The 23,261-nt window shown below is 37.7% G+C and overlaps 1 protein-coding gene across 2 annotated transcripts in view; it reads left to right on the forward strand.

Moving 5' to 3' along the window:
* The window catches only part of PAICS (phosphoribosylaminoimidazole carboxylase and phosphoribosylaminoimidazolesuccinocarboxamide synthase), a gene marked incomplete at its 5' end in the record, with an annotated part of 49,606 nt that extends 31,259 nt beyond the window's left edge, over window positions 1-18,347 (forward strand). For both annotated transcript variants that reach the window (XM_082838578.1, XM_082838577.1), the window contains 7 exons: window positions 186-364; window positions 7,773-7,952; window positions 8,049-8,162; window positions 9,023-9,106; window positions 10,035-10,215; window positions 11,718-11,876; window positions 16,841-18,347. In XM_082838578.1, the coding sequence (XP_082694704.1) occupies window positions 186-364; window positions 7,773-7,952; window positions 8,049-8,162; window positions 9,023-9,106; window positions 10,035-10,215; window positions 11,718-11,876; window positions 16,841-17,007 (1,064 nt within the window). In that variant the 3' untranslated portion in view covers window positions 17,008-18,347. The remainder of the gene's footprint in view (window positions 1-185; window positions 365-7,772; window positions 7,953-8,048; window positions 8,163-9,022; window positions 9,107-10,034; window positions 10,216-11,717; window positions 11,877-16,840) is intronic.
* Window positions 18,348-23,261: the final 4,914 nt, after the last annotated feature.

The following is a 23,261-nucleotide window of genomic DNA, read 5'->3' on the forward strand; positions in this document are numbered from 1 at the left end:
TTCCTACTTCTGCCTTTTTAAAAAAATTTACATTTGTTTTTGATAGTGCCATTTAAAGGTAATGCATTTGGCTACATAGGCTTTTTGTTTTGTTGTTTGTAAAGGGTAGAGTTTTATTATGCCTCAGATCTCCCTTTTTAAATACAATTTTAATGCTTTTTTTTCTTTTTGTCATCAATCTGTAGGTATCAAAACTGCTTTCACCAGAAAATGTGGAGAGACAGCTTTCATTGCACCTAAGTGTGAAATGATTCCAATTGAATGGGTTTGTAGAAGAATAGCAACTGGTTCTTTTCTCAAAAGAAATCCTGGTGTCAAGGAAGGATATAAGTTCTACCCACCTAAAGTAGAGATGTTTTTCAAGGTAATTATTTTATACCTCCCTGTCTTACTATAACATAGCAACAAGTTTATTACAAAGTCAAAAGATTTAAATATTATCAAAGCTTTTGATACTACAGTTGTCGTTCCAGAAATATTTGTCAAAAATGTACACTTTAATTAGCAATGATAATTCAGATTTTTAAAAGAAAACCTTTGAAACTCTGCTTATCTTATTTTGGACCAATGTGACTAACAAAATGAACAAATTAAAATTAGCAGTTACGAGTCACTGGGAGAGCCTTTCACAGAAGCATGGAGTGACACTTTGTCCTCAGGAAAAGGTGTTTTTTGTTTTTGGAGGTGGGTTGTGGGATCTTAGTTCCCCAACCAGGGATTGAAGGCGTGCCCTAGTCCTAACCACTGGACAGCCAGGGAATTGCCAGGAACAGGTTGGTGGGAAGCCTGGGTGAAGAAAAGAAGATGAACACAAGAACCAGGTTCAAATCACCTGTACTCTTTGAACCCTATTAGGTGAAGCCAGAGTGAGGCCTTCACATAATGAGATTGAACTACCTGTTTTCTAAAAGGAAAACCAGTAGAAAGATTAAAGAAAAAATTACTGTTATCTACAGTCGTGTGGCTGACTGGTGCTTCCACCAGGTGTCAGACCTGAGCCTCTGAGGTAAGAGAGCCGAGTTTAGGACATTGGACCACCAGAGACCTCCTGGCCCCACGTAATATCAATCGGCAAGAGCTCTCCCAGAGATCTCTGTCTCAGTGCTAAGACCCTGCTCCACTCAACGACCAGCAAGCTCCAGTGCTGGGCAGCCCATGCCAAACAACTAGCAAGACAGGAACACAACCCCACCCATTAGCAGAGAGGCTGCCTATAATCATAATAAGGTCACAGACACCCCAAAACACAACACCAGACACAGTCCTGCCCACCAGAAAAACAAGATCCAGCCTCATCCAACAGCACACAGGCACCAGTCCCCTCCAGCAGGAAGCCTACACAACCCACTGAACCAACCTTACCTGCTGGGGGCAGACACCAAAAACAACAGGAACTATGAATGTGCAACCTGTGAAAAGGAGACCTCAAACACAGTAAGTTAAGCAAAATGAAAAGACAGAGAAATACACAGCAGATGAAGAAGCAAGGTAAAAACCCACCAGACCAAACAAATGAAGAGGAAGTAGGCAGTCTACCTGAAAAAGAATTCAGAGTAACAATTGTAAAGATGATCTAAAATCTTGGAAATAGAATGGAGAAAACGCAACAAATGTTTAACAAGGACCTAGAAGAACTAAAGAGCAAACAAACAATGATGAACAGCACAGTAAATGAAATTAAAAATTCTCTAGAAGGAATCAATACCAAAATAACTGAGGCAAAAGATGGGATAAGTGACCTGGAAGATAAAATAGTGGAAATAACGACTGCAGAGAAGAATAAAGAAAAAAGAATGAAAAGAATTGAGGACCATCTGAGACACCTCTGGGACAACATTAAACGCACCAAGATTCGAATTATAGGGGTCCCAGAAGAAGAATAGGAAAAAAAGGGGACTGAGAAAATATTTGAAGAGATTATAGTTGAAAACTTCCCTAATATGGGAAAGGAAATAGTCAATCAAGTCTAGGAAGTGCAGAGTCCCATATAGGATAAATGCAAGGAGAAACATGCTAAGACACATATTAATCAAACTATCGGAAATTAAATACAAAGAAAAAATATTAAAAGCACCAAGGGAAAAGCAACAAATAACGTACAAGGGAATTCCCATAAGGGTAACAGCTGATTTTTCAGCAGAAACTCTGCAGGCCAGAAGGGAGTAGCAAGACATATTTAAAGTGATGAAAGGGAAAAACCTACAACCAAGGTTACTCTACCCGGCAAGGATCTCATTCAGATTTGACGGAGAAATTAAAACCTTTACAGACAAGCAAAAGCTAAGAGAATTCAGCACCACCAAACCAGCTTTACAACAAATGATAAAGGAACTTCTCTAGACAGGAAAAACAAGAGAAGGAAAAGACCTACAATAACAAACACAAAACATTAAGAAAATAGTAATAGGAACATACATATCTATAATTACCTTAAAAGTGAATGGATTAAATGCTCCAACCAAAAGACATAGACTGGCTGAATGGATACAAAAACAAGACCCGTATTTATGCTGTCTACAAGAGACCCACTTCAGACTTATGGACACATACAGACTGAAAGTGAGGGGATGGAAAAAGATATTCCATGCAAATGGAAATCAAAAGAAATCTAGAGTAGCAAATCTCATATCAGACAAAAATAGGCTTTAAAATAAAGACTATTACAAGAGACAAAGAACGACACTACAGAATGATCAAGGGATCAATCCAAGAAGAAGGTATAACAATTGTAAATATTTATGCACACAGCATAAGAGCATCTCAATACATGAGGCAAATGGTAACAGCCATAAAAGGGAAAATCGACAGTAACACAATAATAGTAGGGGACTTTTAACACCCCACTTTCACCAATGGACAGATCAACCAAAATGAAAATAAGTGAGGAAACACATGCTTTAAATGACACATTAAACAGGATGGATTTAATTGATATTTACAGGACATTCCATCCAAAAACAACAGAATACACTTTCTTCTCAAGTGCTGATGGAACATTCTCCAGGATAGATGATATCTTGGGTCACAAATCAAGTAAGTTTAAGAAAATTGAAATCATATCAAGTATCTTTTCCAACTACAATGCTGAGACTGGGTATCAATTACAGGAAAAAAATTGTAACAAAATACAAGCACATGGAGGCTAAAAAATACACTACTAAATAGCCAGGAGTTCACTGAAGAAATCAAAAAGGAAATCAAAAAATACCTAGAAACAAATGACAATGAAAACATGACAACCCAAAACCTATGGGATGCAGCAAAAGCAGTTCCAACAGGGAAGTTTATAGCAATACAATCCTACCTCAAGAAACAAGAAATATCTCAAATAAACAACCTAACCTTACACATAAAGCAATTAGAGAAAGAAGAACAAAAAAAAAAAACCCAAAGTGAGCAGAAGGAAAGAAATCATAAAGATCACATCAGAAATAAATGAAAAGAAATGGAGGAAATGATAGCAAAGATCAATAAAACGAAAAGCAGTTTCTTTGAGAAGATAAACAAAATCGATAAACCTTTAGCCAGACTCATCAAAAAAAACAAAAAAGAAGACGCAAATCAACAGAATTAGAAATGAAAAAGGAGAACTAACAACTGACACTGCAGAAATACAAAGGATCATGAGAGATTACTACAAGCAACTATATGCATAAAATGGACAATCTGGAAGAAATGGACAAATTCTTAGAAAAACACAACCTTCCAAGACTGAACCAGAAAGAAATAGAAAATATAAACAGACAAATCACAGGCACTAAAATTGTGACTGTGGTTAAAAATCTTCCAACAAACAAAAGCCCAGGACCAGATGTTTTCACAGGTGAATTCTATCAAACATTTAGAGAAGAGCTACACCTATCCTTCTCAAACTCTTCATAAATATAGCAGAGGGGGGAACACTCCCAAACTCATTCTGCAAGGCTACCATCACCTTGATACCAAAACCAGACAAAGATGTCACAAAAAAAGAAAACTATGGGCCAATATCACTGATGAACATAGATGCAAAAATCCTCAACAAAATACTAGCAAACAAAATCCAACAGCACATTAAAAGGATCATACACCATGATCAAGTGGGGTTTATCCCAGGAATGCAAGCGTTCTTCAATATATGCAAATCAATCAATGTGATACACCATATTAACAAATTGAAGGATGAAAACTATGTGATGATCTCAATAGATGCAGAAAAAGGTTTTGACAAAATTCAACACTGATTTATGATAAAAACTCTCCAGAAAGTAGGCATAGAGGGAACTTACCTCAACATAATAAAGGCCATATATGACAAACCCACAACAAACATCGTTCTCAATGGTGAAAAACTGAAGGCTTTTCCACTAAGATCAGGAACAATACAAAGTTGCCCACTCTCACCACTATTATTCAACATAATTTTGGAAGTTTTAGCCACAGCAATCAGAGAAGAAAAATAAAAGGAATCCAAATCGGAAAAGAAGAAGTAAAACTGTCACTGTAGATGACATGGTAGTATACATAGAGAATCATAAAGATGCTACCAGAAAACTACTAGAGCTAGTCAATGAATTTGGTAATGTTACAGGATACAAAATTAATGCTCAGAAATCTCTTGCATTCGTATACACTGATGATGAAAAATCTGAAAGAGAAATTAAGGAAACACTCCCATTTACCATCGCAACAAAAAGAATAAAATACCTAGGAATAAACCTACCTCTGGACACAAAAGACCTGTATACAGAAAACTATAAGACACTTGAAAGAAGTTAAAGATGATACAAACAGATGGAGAGATATACCATGTTCTTGGATTGGAAGAATCAACATTGTGAAAATGACTCTACTACCCAAAGCAATCTACAGATTCAATGCAGACCCTATCAAACTACCACTGGCATTTTTCACAGAACTAGAACAAAAAAATCACAATTTGTATGGAAACACAAAAGACCCTGAATAGCCAAAGCAATCTTGTGAAAGAAAAACGGAGCTGGAGGAATCAGGCTCCCTGACTTTAGACTATACTACAAAGGTACAGTAATAAGACAGTATGGTACTGGCACAAAAACAAATATAGATCAATGGAACAGGATAGAAGGCCCAGAGATAAACCCATGCACTTATGGTCATCTTATCTTTGATAAAGGAGGTAAGAGTATACAATGGAGAAAAGACAACCTCTTCAGTAAGTGCTGCTGGGAAAACTGGACAACTACATGTAAAGGAATGAAATTAGAACACTCCCTAACACCATACACAAAAATAAACTCAAAATGGATTAAAGAGCTAAATGTAAGGCCAGACACTATAAAACTCTTAAAGGAAAACATAGGCAGAGCACTCTATGACATAAATCACAGCAAGATCCTTTTTTACCCACCTCCTAGAGTAATGGAAATAAAAATAAAAATAAACAGATGGGACCTAATGAAACTTAAAAGCTTTTGCACAGCCAAGGAAAACATAAACAAGATGAAAAGACAACCCTCAGAATGGGAGAAAATATTTGCAAACAGAGCAACTGACAAAGGATTAATCTCCAAAATATACAAGCAACTCATGCAGCTCAATATCAAAAAACATCAACCCAATCCAAAAATGGGCAGAAGACCTAAATAGACATTTCTCCAAAGAAGATATACAGACTGCCAACAAACACATGAAAGGATGTTCATCATCACTAACCATTAGAGAAATGCAAATCAAAACTACAATGAGGTATTACCTCACACCAGTCAGAATGGCCATGATTAAAAAAATCTAGAAACAATAAATGCTGGTGAGGGTGTTGAGAAAAGGGAACCCTCTTGCACTGTTGGTGGGAATGTAAATTGATACAGCCACTATGGAGAACAGTATGGAGGTTCCTGAAAAAACTAAAAATAGAACTACCATATGACCCAGCAATCCCACTACTGGCATATACCCTGAGGAAACCATAATTCAAAAAGGGACATGTACCACAATGTTCACTGTAGCGCTATTTACAATATCCAGGACATGGAAGCAATCTAAGTGTGCAGCAACAGATGAATGGATAAAGAAAATGTGGCACATATATACAATGGAATATTACTCAGCCATAAAAAGAAACGAAATTGAGTTATTTGTAGCGAGGTGGATGGACCTAGAGACTGTCATACAGAGTGAAGTAAGGCAGAAAGAGAAGAACAAATACTGTATGCTTACACCTATATATGGAATCTTAAAAAAAAAAGAAAAGAAAAAGTCCTGAAGAACCTAGGGGCATGACAGGAAAAAAGACACAGATGTAGAGATTGGACTTGAGGACACGGGGACAGGGATGGGTAAGCTGGGTCGAAGTGAGAGAGTGGTATTGACATATATACACTACTGAATGTAAAATAGATAGCTAGTGGGAAGCTGCCTCATAGTATAGGGAGATCAGCTCGGTGCTTTGTGACCACCCAGAGGGGTGAGATAGGGAGGGTGGGAGGGAGACGCAAGAGGGAAGGGATATGGGGATATATGTATACGTATAGCTGATTCACTTTGTTATACAGCAGAAATTAACACAACAGTATAAAGCAATTACACTCCAATAAAGATGTTAAAAAATAAATAAATAAAAAGTACAATTAGCAGTTATTAGGAAGAAGAGAAAAGTAACAATTTAGTAAATTTTTAAATCTATTATTGAAGAGTTTGAGGTAAAGGCTAATAAGGGGACTTTTTTATATTCTTTTTTTTTTGGCCACACTATGTGGCTTGTAGGATCTCAGTTCCCCAACCAGGGATTGGACCCAGGCCACAGTAGTGAAAGCCTGGAATCCTAACCACTATGCACCAGGGAACTCCCAAGGGATCTTTTTATAGTCTAATACAGAAAAACTGTTACTCTCAATGTTTCTTATAATCAAAAACATACAATAAAGGATGTAGGAATCACGGTCATGAATTTTTATTGGTTTTGTTTATTGAAACTGCTTTTTTCTTTTCATCTTTGTTTATGCTGTTAAGTATATTTCTTCTATTTCAGAAGCACTGTTATTGTTGCTTTTTATTTTATTTATTTATTTATTTTTTTATGGGCTACGCTGTGCAACTTGTGGGATCTTATTGCTCCAACCTGGGGTTGAACCCAGGCCTTCGGCCGTAAAAGCACGGAGTCCTAACCACTGGACCACCAGGGAATTCCCTGCTGTTGCACTTTTATTCAGTGAACTGCACAGCTTAAAGCATTGTCTTATAATTATACAAATCAAGAATCCATAAAAGAAAAATTTCGTGTTCAGTTGGGACACTATTTAGAATACAATGAAAGTATTTTATTTTTTCACGCATCTCTTTACTTTGCACGAAGTCTCTTGAATTATCAAGTAATGTCACTGAGGACTTACAGTCTTGTATGAATTCTTATCAAAAATAAGGTCAGGGGATTAGGAAAGTTGCACTCTGGAAAGATTTTGTGGACTAAAATGTAAGTTTTGGCCTTCTTACCATCTCTGTTGCCTCTGATTAAGGAAAGATAAAAATCACAAACTTGTATGTAAATTATTTATATATGGAAAGCAAATTCTTTACAAATACTTTATGACATAGAATAAGTTACCCCAAAATTTTGAATTTTAAAGTAGCTATTGAAAATAGAAGAGTTTAAAATGACTGCTGTGAATTAAAGGGTATTTTAAACAAACATCAAATATTTAGAGAAAATGAATATTTCTGAGGAATTTATCATGCTCAAGGGAAAAAGGACTTCAGCTTATCTGAAAAAGTTCAAAATGTTTGTATTTAATTGTACTTCTATACTTTTTTCTCAGGATGATGCTAATAATGATCCGCAGTGGTCTGAGGAACAGCTAATTGCTGCAAATTTTTGCTTTGCTGGACTTGTTATAGGCCAAACTGAAGTGGATATCATGAGTCATGCTACACAGGCTATTTTTGAAATACTGGAGAAATCCTGGTTGCCCCAGAACTGTACACTGGTTGATATGAAGGTACAAATGAAATGGAGTTTTGAAAGTAAAGGTTATAACCGAGAAATGTCTTTAGTAGTAATTTTGAAAAACTCTTTGGTGATGTGCTATTTCTAGATTGAATTTGGTGTTGATGTAACCACCAAAGAAATTGTTCTTGCTGATGTTATTGATAATGATTCCTGGAGACTCTGGCCATCAGGAGATCGAAGCCAACAAAAAGACAAACAGGTAGGTAATGCTTCAGGTTTTCTTTAATCCTTCGCAAGATCAGGCTGGGATAGAGGAGAAAGGGAAGATGGGAGGAAAAGAAAAGTCATTTATTGTTACTTATGATATGAACTTGAGTTGTTGATTGCTATTTATTTTTAAAGATAAATATCTCTTATGTTTCATATATCATGGAAAAAAGATAGGAGTGATACTTTACATTTATGAAGCAGATTTCTCATTTATTATTTTAATAGACTCTCAAGTATTATCCTTGTTTGGCTAATTGAAACCTAAGGCTCTAAGATGATAGATATCTTCACAGTTACAAGAGTTAGTGGCAGATCTGGAACTCGGGTCTTGCAGATCTTATCAGGCTCCATATCTGCTCTTTCCTGTGAAAAACAAAATTAAGGCAAGACCCTCTCTATACTTAATACGTAAGAATTGTCAGGGCAGCTAATTGTAGTTGCTGGTGTAGTAACTCAAATGAAAATACAAGTATACATCACTATCTGAAGTTTCTCTAGTCTAATTCAGGAAATCAATTTGTTGACTCACATACATTTTCAGATATATCCTTTGCTATGCAAACTCTTCATAATCTGTACCCAAAACTCAGAAACCAAATAATTTCAGATAGGAAGAATATTACTAATGGAATACTTTACCCAGTCTTCTTTTCTATCAGAAAATTCTGGCTCTTTGAACTGACTTAGGTCTGGGAATTGGGTGAGAGGTAGTGAGTCTCTATAATGGTGGCTCACATCAGTCATCTTTGCTTACTAGATCTAGTTGCTGGGTGTTTTTTGGGGGAAGGAGTAGGGGGAGTTCATGCACATCTAGTAGTTGTATTCTAAACTTTCTATCTTATTTTCTAGTCGTATCGTGACCTCAAGGAAGTAACTCCTGAAGGGCTGCAGATGGTAAAGAAAAATTTTGAGTGGGTTGCAGAAAGAGTAGAGGTAAACCTTTTGTAATAAATCAGTATTGTATTGTATGTTTTTCTCCAAGAAAATCTTGCTTCAAAAAGAAAAAAAAAAAATGAGAGGGTGCAGTGCTTTTCTTTTTTCCAGTGACTTTAAAGAAAGGAGCACCTTTAAAAAATGTACCAGCTGAACTATCCTCACTGGCATACTGGAACTCCCTGCTATGAAACTGGCCAGTCCTCATCTCCCAAATCCTGTTGGGGAAACCTGGAATCCTTTCCTCCCTGCCCCCTATAGGAGAAGCCTTACATTTCCTACCCACCTCTCCACTGCTACTCAGAGTTCCACTAGCAAGAGTTTAGAATTGGAACTCCATGTGACATTAAAATGTCACTCTAAAATTTATGGTATTATTATTAGTATAATTCCATGGAAATTGAATGGGGTTTATGGTTATCCAAGGGTAGTAACTACTTTTTAGAACATCATTTCCATAGGAACATGCATTTTGAATTCCAGGCAACTAACTTAAAAAGATTTATAATATGACTTCTATTGTGACTGATTATACCTTAAAACCCCCATTGAACAGAATGTACTAAAAATCTTCAATGACATATTTTATATTGTAGCTTCCTGAATATTAATTAAAAGCTTTGAGTATTTATCCTTGCTTTTTATTACAATAGTAAACAATTTATCTGATTAAAAATCTTACTCATTAGGTCTTAGTTATGAAGACCACTTTCCTTTATATAGAGAGGTTATTTTGAAAAATAAATCCTCTATCATTTTGTTCTGCTTGTCTGTCTTAAATTTGGTCTATTAAAGGAAATATTGTGGCAGGTTGTAATTTTACTATAAGCTATAGCTCTGTAAACTGACTATTCTTACAGTACTCATTCCTATATTTATTCATTTTTGTCTTTGCCTTCTTTTGCATATTCATGTTTTTCTTTTCCAGTTGCTTCTGAAACCAGAAAGTCAGTGCAGGGTTGTAGTACTGATGGGCTCAACCTCTGATCTTAGTCACTGTGAAAAAATTAAGAAGGCTTGTGGAAATTTTGGCATTCCCTGTGAACTTAGGGTAACATCTGCCCATAAAGGACCAGATGAAACTCTGAGGATTAAAGCTGAGTATGAAGGTAAATGTAGAATAACTGGAGCATTTCAGGAAGTTCTCCTGATTTTGCCCCAAATTTTATGTTTAGACTAATAATGCTGAAAAATAGTTTCACCACATTCCAAAGGAAAAAATGTAATATTCTAGGCTTTCATGATGTTTACCTCCAAAAGTTTTAAGGTGCTCTAGGAGCTTATAAAAAAGAATGGACCAGGGAGAAAGAACTGAAAATGCAAGCATGGGAGGAAAATGAAGACTAGAATTAGTCTTTACCTAATCCCCTCAAGCATCGTTTCTAATATGCTCCAACAGAAGATAGGCCCCACGTCAATTACAGAAGGAGGGCCTAGGGTTGAAGCAGCAGATCCTCTCAAGTATCTTTAAGGGTCAGCCTTTCCTGGGAGGCAGTCAAACATGAAATTAAGGAATAATTTCAGAATTTAGTATATAAAAGAAATGTCTTGATGGGATAGCATCTAAAATATGGAGCCCTGTAGATTGGAATGTTTCTCAACTGGAAAAAATATTGGTTGAGTATTCCTTCTGAAGGTAGTTGCTATAGGAGCATATTTACTGAATTTTGGAGGGTTTTTTTTTTCAGGGGGTGGGTGGGAAGGTCTCAGACCTCTTTGATAAGCTAATAAAAGCCAGATCTCTTTCTCCAGAAAAATGCAAATGTAAAATTTTGGATTCTAAGTTAGGAATCACTGTTGTAGGAAACAAAGGAATAACTTATGAATTTATGAAAGAATAAAATATTTATGAGGTATGTTTAAAAATATATTGAAGGGTCTTAAATATTTTGGTACTATATTATTGAATTCAGTTCCTCAACTCTTATTTCAAGAAGTGTCACTAAACACATATATGTGGGACCTAGAAAAATGGTACAGATGAACCGGTTTGCAGGGCAGAAATCGAGACACGGATGTAGAGAACAAACATATGGCCACCAAGGGGGGAAACCCGCCGGGGGTGGAGGTGGGTATGTGATGAATTGGGCGATGGGGATTGACATGTATACACTGATGTATATAAAATTCATGACTAATAAGGACCTGCTGTATAAAAAAAGATAAAATAGAAAAATTAAAAAAAAAGAAGTGTCACTAAACCTCTAGTCTCTATTAATTGTATCTCCCATACCCTGTTGGTTGAAAGACACCAGGACAGATGCCGCTTCAGGTGGTGTCATTCTTTGCTTCAGCGAGCCAAAGTAGCAATAGTGGAAGGGGCCTTTGAACCATTCCCTCACTCACGCCCTGGTGTTATACCTCCTTTATACTACAGATCTCAAAGATGGCCAAACTTCTTCTTGCTACTTCATTACTTGATATACAGTAAGTGGCAGAGTGAACCTCATATTTTGAATATATATTTAATAATAGTGTCAATATAGTGCTTTTTCTGGAGACTACTGTTAAAGAACTCAAGGAGTTACTACACATGGGCCCTTTTTTTTTTTTAACCTATCTTTAAATCTCTTGAGTGCTTAGCCTAATTATAAACTTGTAATTTGCCTAGGGGATGGCATTCCTACTGTATTTGTGGCAGTGGCAGGCAGAAGCAATGGTTTAGGACCAGTGATGTCTGGTAACACAGCATATCCAGTTATCAGCTGTCCTCCCCTCACTCCAGACTGGGGAGCTCAGGATGTGTGGTCTTCTCTTCGATTACCCAGTGGTAAGATAATTGAATTTTTAAAAAAAGTTTATTAAAAAGTTTCAACTATGCACTGTAATAGAGAGAATAACATTATGAAATCTCACATACCCATTACCCAGCTTCAGAAATTAACATCTTGTTGCATCTATAGCCTTCTCCTGCTGGATTATTTAAAGCAGATCTGAGAAATTATGGCATTTTATACTTCAATATTTACGTATGTCTTTCTAAATGATAAAGACTCTAGTTTTAAAATCATAATGATACCATATTCACACCTAAGGAAAATTAATGGTAATTTCTTAAAATCTAATTTCCAACTAGTGTTCATTTTTCCAGTTGTCTCATTTGTTTTTACAGTTTATTCAAATTAAGATCCAACATAGCCCTTATATTGCATTTAGTTGATATATCTCTAAAGTCTCTTTTTTAGTTGTTCTGTTTTTGTTTTTTGGGGTTTTTTTTTGTGGTACGCAGGCCTCTTACTGCTGCGGCCTCTCCCGTTGCGGAGCACAGGCTCCAGACGCGCAGGCTCAGTGGCCATGGCTCACGGGCCCAGCCGCTCCGCGGCATGTGGGATCTTCCCAGACCGGGGCATGAACCCATGTCCCCTGCATCGGCAGGCGGACTCCCAACCACTGTGCCACCAGGGAAGTCCTAAAGTCTCTTTTAATCTTCTTTTTTTTTCTTCCTCTTTCATTTCTCCTACAGAATTTTCCGCATTCTGGACTTAGCTGATTACATTCCTGGGTGTTGTTTAACATGCTCTTCCATCCCCTATTTTCTGTAAAGTGGTGGTAAAATCTGTAGTTAGATCAAGTTCATATTTGGTTTTGGGTTTTGTTTTTTTCCCCACCCAAGAATACATCATTCATGGTATTTTGTTGTTTGTTTTGTTTTGTTTTTTGTAAATGTGATTGTTACTTCTATAGAGGAAATAAAATATTTAAAACTTAGGTATTAGAATGATTAAAACCAAGGAAGTTTCATCAGTTGGCTGGCTGAGCAGGATCTCATAAAATAACAATATTGTTGTATGCTCATCATGGTCCAAGATAATGATCTGATCTATAAGGCCTGAGTGTCAATACTGTTTCAGTAAGAGTCGATTTGCTTATCACTTAATATACCTCATATTTTTCTCACAGTCGTGTAAGTGTAAATCTGCTCTTGATACGTGTTAAGTAAGTGTGCCCTCTGACATGTTCCCATATGGACTGGCTTCTCTCTAGGCCTGCTGCACTGCTCGTCTTAGGATCTCTCTTGACAGCATCCTGGACATTCATTTTGCCTTTCTCTAGTCTCGGATCTCCCGTTTCCTAGGTCCCATATCTTTACCTTCTTGGTTTACTTTTTGTTGGAGAGCATTCTAGTGAACTTTCTGAGGAAAGGGTACAGAAGATAAACTTTTTGAGACCTTGTATACCTAAAACGTTTTTATTGCAGCTCAGTCTGATTTGATAATTTAGGAATAGAATTCGAGGTTGAAAACTATTTTCTGCCAGAATTTTTTCTTTTTTAAATTTATTTATTTTATTTATTTTTGGCTGCATTGGGTCTTTGTTGCTGCTTGTAGGCTTTCTCTAGTTGCAGTGAGCAGGGACTACTCTTCGTTGCAGTGTGCGGGCTTCTCATTGCGGTGGCTTCTCTTGTTGCGGAGCTTGGGCTGTAGGCGTGCGGGCTTCAGTAGTTGTGGTGGGCAGGCTCAGTAGTTGTGGCTTGCAGGCTTTAGAGCGCAGGCTCAGTAGTTGTGGTGCATGAGCTTAGTTGCTCCGTGGCATGTGGGATCTTCCTGGACCAGGGCTCGAACCTGTGTTCCCTGCATTGGCAGGCAGGAAGGGAAGCCCTGTCAGAATTTTGAGGTTATTACTCCACTGTCTTCTAGCTTCCAGAGTTATTGAGAACTCCAGGGCCCTTCCACCATTCTGGTTCTAGGTCATTTATGAATTTTGTTTCTTTCTGGAAACTTCTTGGATCTTTTATCAATCCATTATTCTTAAATTTCACGAAGATGCGTCTTGGTGAGTCTGTTTTCATCCTGGGCTTGTAGTGGGCTCTTTTAATCTGGAACTTTGATTCTTTAGTCCTGGGAAATTTTCTTGAATTACTTAATAATTTCCTTCCGCCTCCATTTTCTTTCTTCTTTCATTTTTGGATTTACTTTTCACCGCCTTGATTTCTATTTTGTTTTCTTATTCTTTCTTTTTTTAATATTTATTTTATTTTTGGCTCTGCTGGGTCTTAGTTGTGGCATGCAGACTTCGTAGTTGCAGCACGCAGGAACTTCATTGTGACATGTGGACTCTTAGTTGCAGCATGCATGTGGGATCTAGTTCCCCAACCAGGAATCGAACCCGGGCCCCCTGCATTGGGAGCATGGAGTCTTACCCACTGCACCACCAGGGAAGTCCCTGTTTTCTTATTCTTGTTGCCATACTTTCTGGAAGATCTCTTCAACTTTACATTTCAACCCATCTTTCACATTTCAACCCATCTATTGAGCTTTTCATTTTGAATGTGGTATTTTGAATTTCTTACAGCTCTTTTTTGTTCTCTGGTCTCCCCCTACCACCTCCCCAAACATCCTTTTCTTGTTTAATCTTTGCAATAACCTCCTTTATCTCTCTGAGCTTATTATTGTTCCTTTCATATTAGTTCCTTTCCATAGCTGTTTGCTAATAAGCCTTGGCTGTTTTCTCTTGTTTAAAAATGGCACTGTAAAAACCAATTGGAGGGAGTTCCCTGGTGGTCCAGTGGCTAAGACTTCACGCTCCCAATGCAGGGGGCACGGGTTCCATCCCTGGTCAGGGAACTAGATCCCACATGCATGCCGCAACTAAAAGATCCCACATCCTGCAATGAAGATCCTGTGTGCTGTAACTAAGACCTGGTACAGCCAAATAAATAAATATAATTTTTTTTAAGTGTCATAAAAAAACAATTGGAAGCTCTGCAAGTGGGTAGGGCTTGTCAAAAGTGGCCTCCACTGTGAGTGATCTTGTAGGGTCATTCTTTGAATAACCCCTCACATCAGTGTCTTTGATCTTTTCTCATGTGTTGGCCAGAATTACCCAGAGAATATTTTTAGTCTCAGTCTCCTGCCTGAGTTTGTTAATATGTGCAAACTTAATCCCATGTTTTCACTGTGGCATTCCTTGCTTCACCTGTGCCCGGTTGGCACAGAAGTCTGGACTAAAGTCTGTTTTGCCTCCAGAAGAATTTAAAACTCTGCCGTGGTGCAGAAGGGGCCATTGTTCAGGTACATAGAGTGGGGAGGAGGATCTGATGGCCTTACTTCTTCTTGACTTTCACTCAGTCTTCTTCTTTTTAGCCCCATTTTTAACCTGATTCCTCCCCTAAAAGGTATCTGGTGTCACCAGTTCCTCAACCTTTGAGTGGGTTCTGTAATGTCAGGCTGCTTCTCATCTTTCCCTGCTTCTAGTTAGGATTAAATTTTCTTGGTCTGCTAAGTTAGTTAGTACTCCCTTTGCCAAAATGTTATTGCTGTTATCTCTTTGTTTGTGTATGTTTATCTTCTTTATTCCCTTTACTGTTGTTTTTATAGGTTTCAGAGATACATACATCTTGTGACTAATCTATCTTTAGCTAGACTGATCTGATTATATCAACTTCCCAAGTTAAAAATCTATAACTATACATGAAACTATACCCAAATTTATGCCAGAGGAATAGTATAGATATTATTATCCATGGAGCTTAGAAAAAGGAATTTTGAGCAAATATGTGGCAGTTTTTACCTAGTAATATCCAGGGAGAGACAGAACCTAGAATAGTTTTAGATTCTGATCATTAGAATTGGGGAGAATCTTTTGAGGAGTGTTTTCACAGTGGCCTGTGTAAGATCCTGAAAACATCGTTCCTCTTGCTCTTATGGCATGCTCACCAGGCAACTTAATTTTTTGCTGATTAGGTTTTCTTGACATCAGAAAGTGAGTCATGGGCAGTAGGCACAGGTACTTCAGTTGTTAGAGTGGAATGCTCTACCTAGTTTATTACTACTACTACTACTAATGGTTGACATTCATTGAGTATTTACTATGTGTCATGCACTGCTCCAAGCACTTAGTCTGTGTTAACTCACTGAATCCTCACATAAGGTAGCTACTAGTTACCATCCCCATGTTACAGATAAGGACACTAAAATTAATTTGGCTGATGTTGGTTGTGTAGTAAGTAGCAGAGCTGTGTAAATTGATTTATTAATACAAATTAAATCTTGTGATTTATATTTTAGTCTGTTCTTATTGGGGATAGTGAGAGTCAAAGAGCCTGATGAATTCCAAGAGTATTTAGGGAAATTGGATCTTTTGGATCTATAACCTATTTAGTCCTTGACTCTAATGACACAGACATAATAGTACCACCTCGAGAAACTGCCTGAGCAAACCTGTGGTCCCCGAGGAAGTTACTTTCTAGTCTACTGTCTTTTAGATCTTATTACTATTGAATTTATTTATAATATTTCTTAAAATTATTTTATGGATTTGACTTTTCCACTGCTTAAAAATGTTAGAATAATTCAAGTGCAAAAACAAAAGGAATAACTATAAAATTACCAAAATAATTAACATACCTCAGGTTTGTCTAAGAACAGATGATTCTACCTCATTCCTTGTTTTATTTCTATTGCGTTTCACCAGGGATTTAAAGGGATAATGTATGTGAAAAGAACTTTGAAAAATGGTAAATTTCTTTGCAAGTGGATTCAGTGAGAAGAGTGATAGTTGTATATAAAATATCTGTTCCTGGCTGATAAATATTACTTATCATCTTATAATCACTTTATCACTCTAAAGAGTAAAGATGGAAACTCCTGCTACAGATCTTACTTCAGACAAGGATAATATTGTAGCTGTATTGTCTGTGGCTAGCAGGGCTTCTGAGAGTATAAAATAGTTGGGTAAGTGGTATTTTCATTATTAATTTACAGCTCAATTTTCTGTCTTTTCTTTTATGAATAGGTCTTGGCTGTTCAACCATACTTTCTCCAGAAGGATCAGCTCAGTTTGCTGCTCAGATATTTGGATTAAACAACCATTTGATTTGGGCCAAACTGCGAGCAAGTGTATTGAACACTTGGATTTCCTTGAAGCAGGCTGACAAGAAAATCAGAGAGGGCAATTTATAAGAAAGAACATCATTGCATTGTTTAGGAGAAAAACTATAAATTTCTAATTTAGCTGCAGAAAAAAGAAATCAAGCAAGATGAAAAGATTTTAAATCAATCAGAGAAAACAAAATTTAGAAGTGAATGAATGCCTCTCTAGATTCATGAATTAGTAGAATAAATGTACATATTTATTAGTATTTCTTTATAAGTAGTGAAATTAGTATACATTTAAAATTAATCTCTTACCCACATATGGTCAGTTAGGTAGGCAGTATAATTAAATATATTTCTTAAATGATAATAATGTTCTATTATAGAGCTCTAAAGTTACTACTTCCTACATCTGAGTCCGTAAGTTTTAGAAACTTAAAATGGTTGTATCTTAGGGTGGTTAAGAGCAATATAGTCCTCTTTCACATTATGATCTTCACAAAACTCTAGGGCATGGTTTTTTATTTGCAGTCAGTATGTCAGAAAATGATGTATTTATCTCTAGCTATAGCTAGAGATGATGTTTGGGTTTGATATTGCCTTTTTTAAGAAAAGCTGAGATTGACTCTGGGGGTAAGAAAGACATGAATTAAGATGAAGGGGCACTGTGGAAACCATGGAGAGACTTCTGAGAACTTCTCCGTTAAGTGTCAGGGCAATTTCCCATGGAAAAGAAATAGAGTCACCTTTGCCATTGCAAATGAGTTAGTAAATCTTACTTGGCTCTGTAGGTCATAAAATTCTTTTAATTCTGATAACACATATTTTAGCCAGACTAACAATCCCCAACCTACCATCATTTTCAAAAATTGGAATCTCCCAGTTAATACCCGTAACTAGTTTCTTTCTTGTAATAGTATTAAGTCTAGTATACCCAGCAAAATGCACTTCTAAAGGAGCAGTTGTTACTGAGAGGTATGATAGTTCATCATGAGTCTATAAACCATATTTGGAAATATCAGTGTTACATTATGCAGCCTTGAGGATTTTATAGATCATGAAACTTTAATCCAGGTGTCTATGAACCCCTTGAGCTTACATGTAAAATTTTGTGTGTATGTTCACTTCTATGAGAAGGGGGCAATCAATTTTTACCAAAAAGATGTGTTCCCCCCCCAAAATGTTAAGAATCTCTGCTATGAAATCTTGACAAATCAAGATGAACACTTGACACTGGCCTACCCGGTCTATGGTTTTTCACTTCCCTCTCAACTGTTAGCAAGCTGGCATCTCATCACTTCCTTCACCTGATCTCTGTGTGGTATGACTGACCTAACTTCCTTTCTTGGGCTATACACCAAGTTGTTCCAACCTCAATCTTAATCATTCCTCATATTTTACTCTTTCCCTTAAGTATTGATGTTTCCTACTATGTTTCCTACTATTGAGTTCCTACTAAGATATGTTTACAAATAATGGTAGGATAATTTTAATTCTTTACAGTGAATGTCTGTAGACTTGTATTTTCAGCTGTCCATTTCTGTCTGAATGGTCTAAACTTAACTCATCTTCCACCAAGCCTATATCTGGCTGCACTCACTGTCCCAAATTAATTTTATCCTTGATGTTTTTCTCTGACCTTTCATTTCTAACTCATCACCAGGTCTTGAATTTACCCTGTTTACCCATCCACTGTACATAAACCTCAAGCAAGGGTCAAATTCTGTATTAGCCTGATCTAGGTCTTTTTTTTTTTTTTTTTGTGGTACGTGGACCTCTCACTGTTGTGGCCTCTCCTGTTGCGGAGCACAGGCTCCGGACGCGGAGGCTCAGCGGCCATGGCTCGTGGGCCCAGCCGCTCTGCGGCATGTGGGATCTTCCCGGACCGGGGCACGAACCTGTGTCCCCTGCATCAGCAGGCGGACTCTCAACCACTGCGCCACCAGGGAAGCCCTAGGTCCTCCTTCTTAACCCAACCTTTTTGAGGTTGATTGTCCAAGGACTCACAACAAAAACTCTTAAATAAATTTCTTTTGCAACATAGACTCCTTTGAAAATATGAATGCTGTTGACCCTCTCCCTAGAAAATTGCACAGTATGTTTACTAACAGGATCCATTTGTTCCTGGGTTCCTTGAAGCCTATCCATAGTCTGTAGGTTAAGAATTGCTGTTGTAACCCATCAAGGGAACTTGCTTTCCTCTTTTTCAGACTGTTGCATATCTGTACGTTTAGTTCCTAGAATGTTCTCATTTGTCATTAAAATCTACTTGTTAACTTACTAGAGCTTCATCTTCGCTTTCTCCATGAAACCTTCCCTGATAAACCTTCCAGCTACAGTGGCTACGAGTACTTTCTCTGTTGGATTGTAAGCTCCCAAAGAGGAGAAAATGTAATTCTACAGTTTATTTCCCTTACATTGTCTTATGCTCTGATGTGCTAATGCCTAGCTGTCTGTTAGAAATGGGGGAATTATAAAAATCATGTACTGCTTTATTTTCTAAAGTTAGATCACAAGAACAATTAAAAAGATTTAATTTTAACATCTTTTAACTTGGGCTTCATAGTCTCTGAATAGTCATTAGCTGCTATTTCAACTCTTCTGTCCCTACCTAGCAAAAGCTCCACCTGTTTCTGTGCAGTACATAAAAATTTCAAACACTGATTGAGACTCATAGATAGGACTGACCTTTATCAATGGTCATTATTAGTTTCTTAATAGAGTACATATAACCCTCAGTAGTATAGTTCATCAATGCTAGAGTAAATACTTGTTTGAAAGTATTTTAACTGTTATAAAAAGTAATTTACACAAACCTACCTGGTTTGCCATCTTTGGGTGTTTATACTTTCTGTGGGCTTATAGTTAAATAGAGGAAGAAAAATTGTGTCCGAATAACGCTGTACTTAAACTTTATATCTTAAAGCCACACTTAGAATTGCTTTAATGCCTCCTGAAATTTAAAACAAAGCAGCCAAATAAAAGGCAAGGATAAGCTCTTGTGTGAAGCTTTATTCATCCATGTGTGAAATACATGTTTTGCCTTATTTTATTCTAGGCCCTAGGAAAGCAACACTGAACAGAGACAAGGCCCTCGCCCTCACAAAATTTACATTTTATTGGGGATAACAAACCATAAAAGATAAATCAGATAGATTCAGGGAAGTATAAGTGCACATGAAGAACAGCCAAGGTGAGAGGACAGTGATGGGGTAAGAGGAAGGTTTTTAAGGAGAGCAGGGCAATGATGTAAAAGAGGAAGCCATGCAAAGATATGGGGAAATAGTTCCCCAGACTAAAAGAACAGAAAGTAAAATAGCTTTGCCTTTTTGAGGACCTGCAAACATGCTAATATTGCTGGAGCTCTGTGAGCGAGGGTAAGAGTGGAAGGAGATATTGATGTAAGCAAAGGCTAGATAACTTAGGGCCTACAGACCACACTGAAGTGTGTCAGGAAAAACCATTGGTAAGTTTGAGCAGGGGCTGACATGATGTATTCAACAGGTTTTAAAGTATTCTCTGGCTGTTGTGTGGATTAGAGGAGAAGCAAGGAGATTAGTTAAGAAGCTACTGTAGTCCAGTTGAGAGAAGATGTGACCTCCAACAAGTTAAATTTTTTGTGCCTCAATTTCCTCGTGTGTAAAGTGGGACTAATACTACCCACCTCAAGGTGATTGAGAGTTAAATGAGTCAATATATGTGAAGTATATCCTAGCACATGAATGCATTATGTAAAAATCTATTTGGCTGGCTGTATAGAATGAGTAGAGTTGATTCCATGAAAATTACCTTGAATTTGATATTCCCTTCAGCTGATTTAATTTCTAAAAACAGGAAAAAAGGGCAGAGTCAGCATAATGTGACTTAAATAAAACATGACAGGCCATAGAACATCCACAATTTCTCCCTGCCATCTTCAGCCCAGCAGTCCTTGGAAAGCCAGTGGAAACGCTTACTTTTAATGGTGCCTTTTGCACTTAACTCCTCACAACCTCAAATACTTGGGGTGGGGTTGTTAACCCAGCACTGTGGTACAGTGAAAATAGCAGTAGAATGGGAATGAAAAGATTTCCTTGGGCACGTTTCTCTTTGAGCTTCAGTAACTCCTTGCACTCTGTCCTCAATCCCTCTTACCTTTCCTTACTTTTCTTCGTAGAATTTATTACCACCAAACATGGTATATATTTGTTTATTGCCTCTCTCTCCCAACTAGAAAATACATTCCATGAGTACACTAGGTTGTCTTTTTGTTGTTAATTGTATCCCAAGCGACTAGTACTGATATAATGCCTGACATTGGCATTTAGAAGGCACTCAATAAATATTTGTGGAATGAATATATGTACAAATTCCCATAGGTATGGAACCATACATAACTAAATATTAGAGGAGTATAACATGCAAGGGGAGTAGACAGTAACAAAAGATCATAAAGGACCTTACATGCTAGGCTTTGTAGTTTGGATTTCATCCTGAGGATAGAAGAGTGACATCAGGTATATGCTTTAAAACATCACTCTGGGGCTTCCCTGGTGGAGCACTGGCTAAGAATCCACCTGCCAATGCAGGGGACACGGGTTCGATCTCTGGTCCGGGAAAATCCCACATGCTGCGGAGCAACTAAGCCCATGAGCCACAACTGCTGAGCCGGCGTGCCGCAACTACTGAAGCCCATGCGCCTAGAGCCTGTGCTCCGCAACAAGAAAAGTCACCACAATGAGAAGCCCACGCACCGCAACAAAGAGCAGCCCCCACTCGCTGCAACTAGAGAAAGCCTGTGCGCAGCAACAAAGACCCAATGCAGCCTAAAATAAATAAATTTATTTTTTAAAAAAATCACTCTGGTTTGGAAGACTCCTGTTTCAAAAGGGGTAAGTTAAATCCATACATTTATATCTTGTTTGCCACAAAACCCCATTAAAAATGACAGAAGAAACAGAAACACAGGAATCCACAGCAGAGGAATTCTGAGGAAATTTCTAGAAGCTACAAAGTATATGAGATCAGACTGATATAGAAACCAAAACTGTGAATCCTTACATAAAGTCAATATTCTGAAAAGAGAGAAATGCACTACTAAGGCAGTGGTTCTTAGCTTTTGGAGGGGGAGAGGGGAGTTAGTATAAACACCTTTGGAGAATCCAATGGAAACTACAAAATCTTTCCTCAGAAAAATTCTAATAAAATTTTGCGTATACCAAATGTCTTCCCGAACTCCTTTAAACCCTCTGAAATCCAGGCATAATTAGCTTGAAATACATGACAGTTCCACAGCTAGTAGAAGTCCACAGCCCTTCTCATGATTTTTACTAATTCACAGAGATTATAACCTCCTGAGCTAGAGCTCACTGGATCATTACTGCTGTTTCTGCATTGTACATATTAACCAGACATGAAATGTGCCAGGCACCATAGGATATAGCCATGAGCTGGACATAGTTTCTGCTCACAAGGAACTCACAGATTAAGGGAGAAAGAAGCAAAAACTCACTCAGTTAAAAAGTTGAGTACCAACTATATGCCAGGGAGTGTGCTAGATCCTAGGGATGCTACAGTGAGCAAGGCAAATATAGTCCTTGGCCTCATGCAAATCACAGTACATCTGGAGAGAGACAGGCCTTAAACGATGAGCAGTGCTCAGAAGTAGAGAGCTCCATAAGAGAGTGTAATGGGGAAACTTGCAGAGTCTGCAAAGTCAAAGAGGTAACTTTTAACCTGGAACCAGAAGGATACAGAAATGTTGAAGGATGAAAAGGAACTGGCTAGTTTGCTGAGAAAGAGAGGAGGGGGGAAGAGGCAGGAACTGGTAGGATCGTGACCAGAAATGAGCCTGCAGTAGGCGTTCAATAAAATGTCCTGTCGTTCTCATCAAGAATACTCGGTAGGTACTCGGTTTGGACAAGCACATCTTGATATTTAAGGTCTTACAAAAACTCTAAATCCCCTATGTCTCTGTGTTACTTGAGTGCTTACTATGACAGGGTGCAGGAAGTATCGTTTATCCCTAGAACAATTATATATTATCCCTATTTTACAGCCGGGAAAACTGGGACTCTGATAACACGTTCACAAGTCAGACTCTGAACCTGGGTATTCTCACACCAAAACACATCACCCTTCCAGCCTTATTGCCAACTGCTCCTGAAATGCAGCCCAAAGGGTAGCCAGGGGGTTTTCACCAAACGTGCTTTGCACTTGGAGATTCTTTTCTTCTTCTTTGCCTTTCCTCATATTCGCTTCTCTGAACTTTACCCAGAACCAACCCCAGGTTTTTCAAGATCCCATTCAAATACCAATTCCTCTATGAAGTATTCCCAGGCAGCAAGAAGACGTCTCTCTCC

This window comes from Leucopleurus acutus (genome assembly GCF_964270905.1).
Source record: "Leucopleurus acutus genome assembly, chromosome: 4".
NCBI lineage: Eukaryota > Metazoa > Chordata > Mammalia > Artiodactyla > Delphinidae > Leucopleurus > Leucopleurus acutus.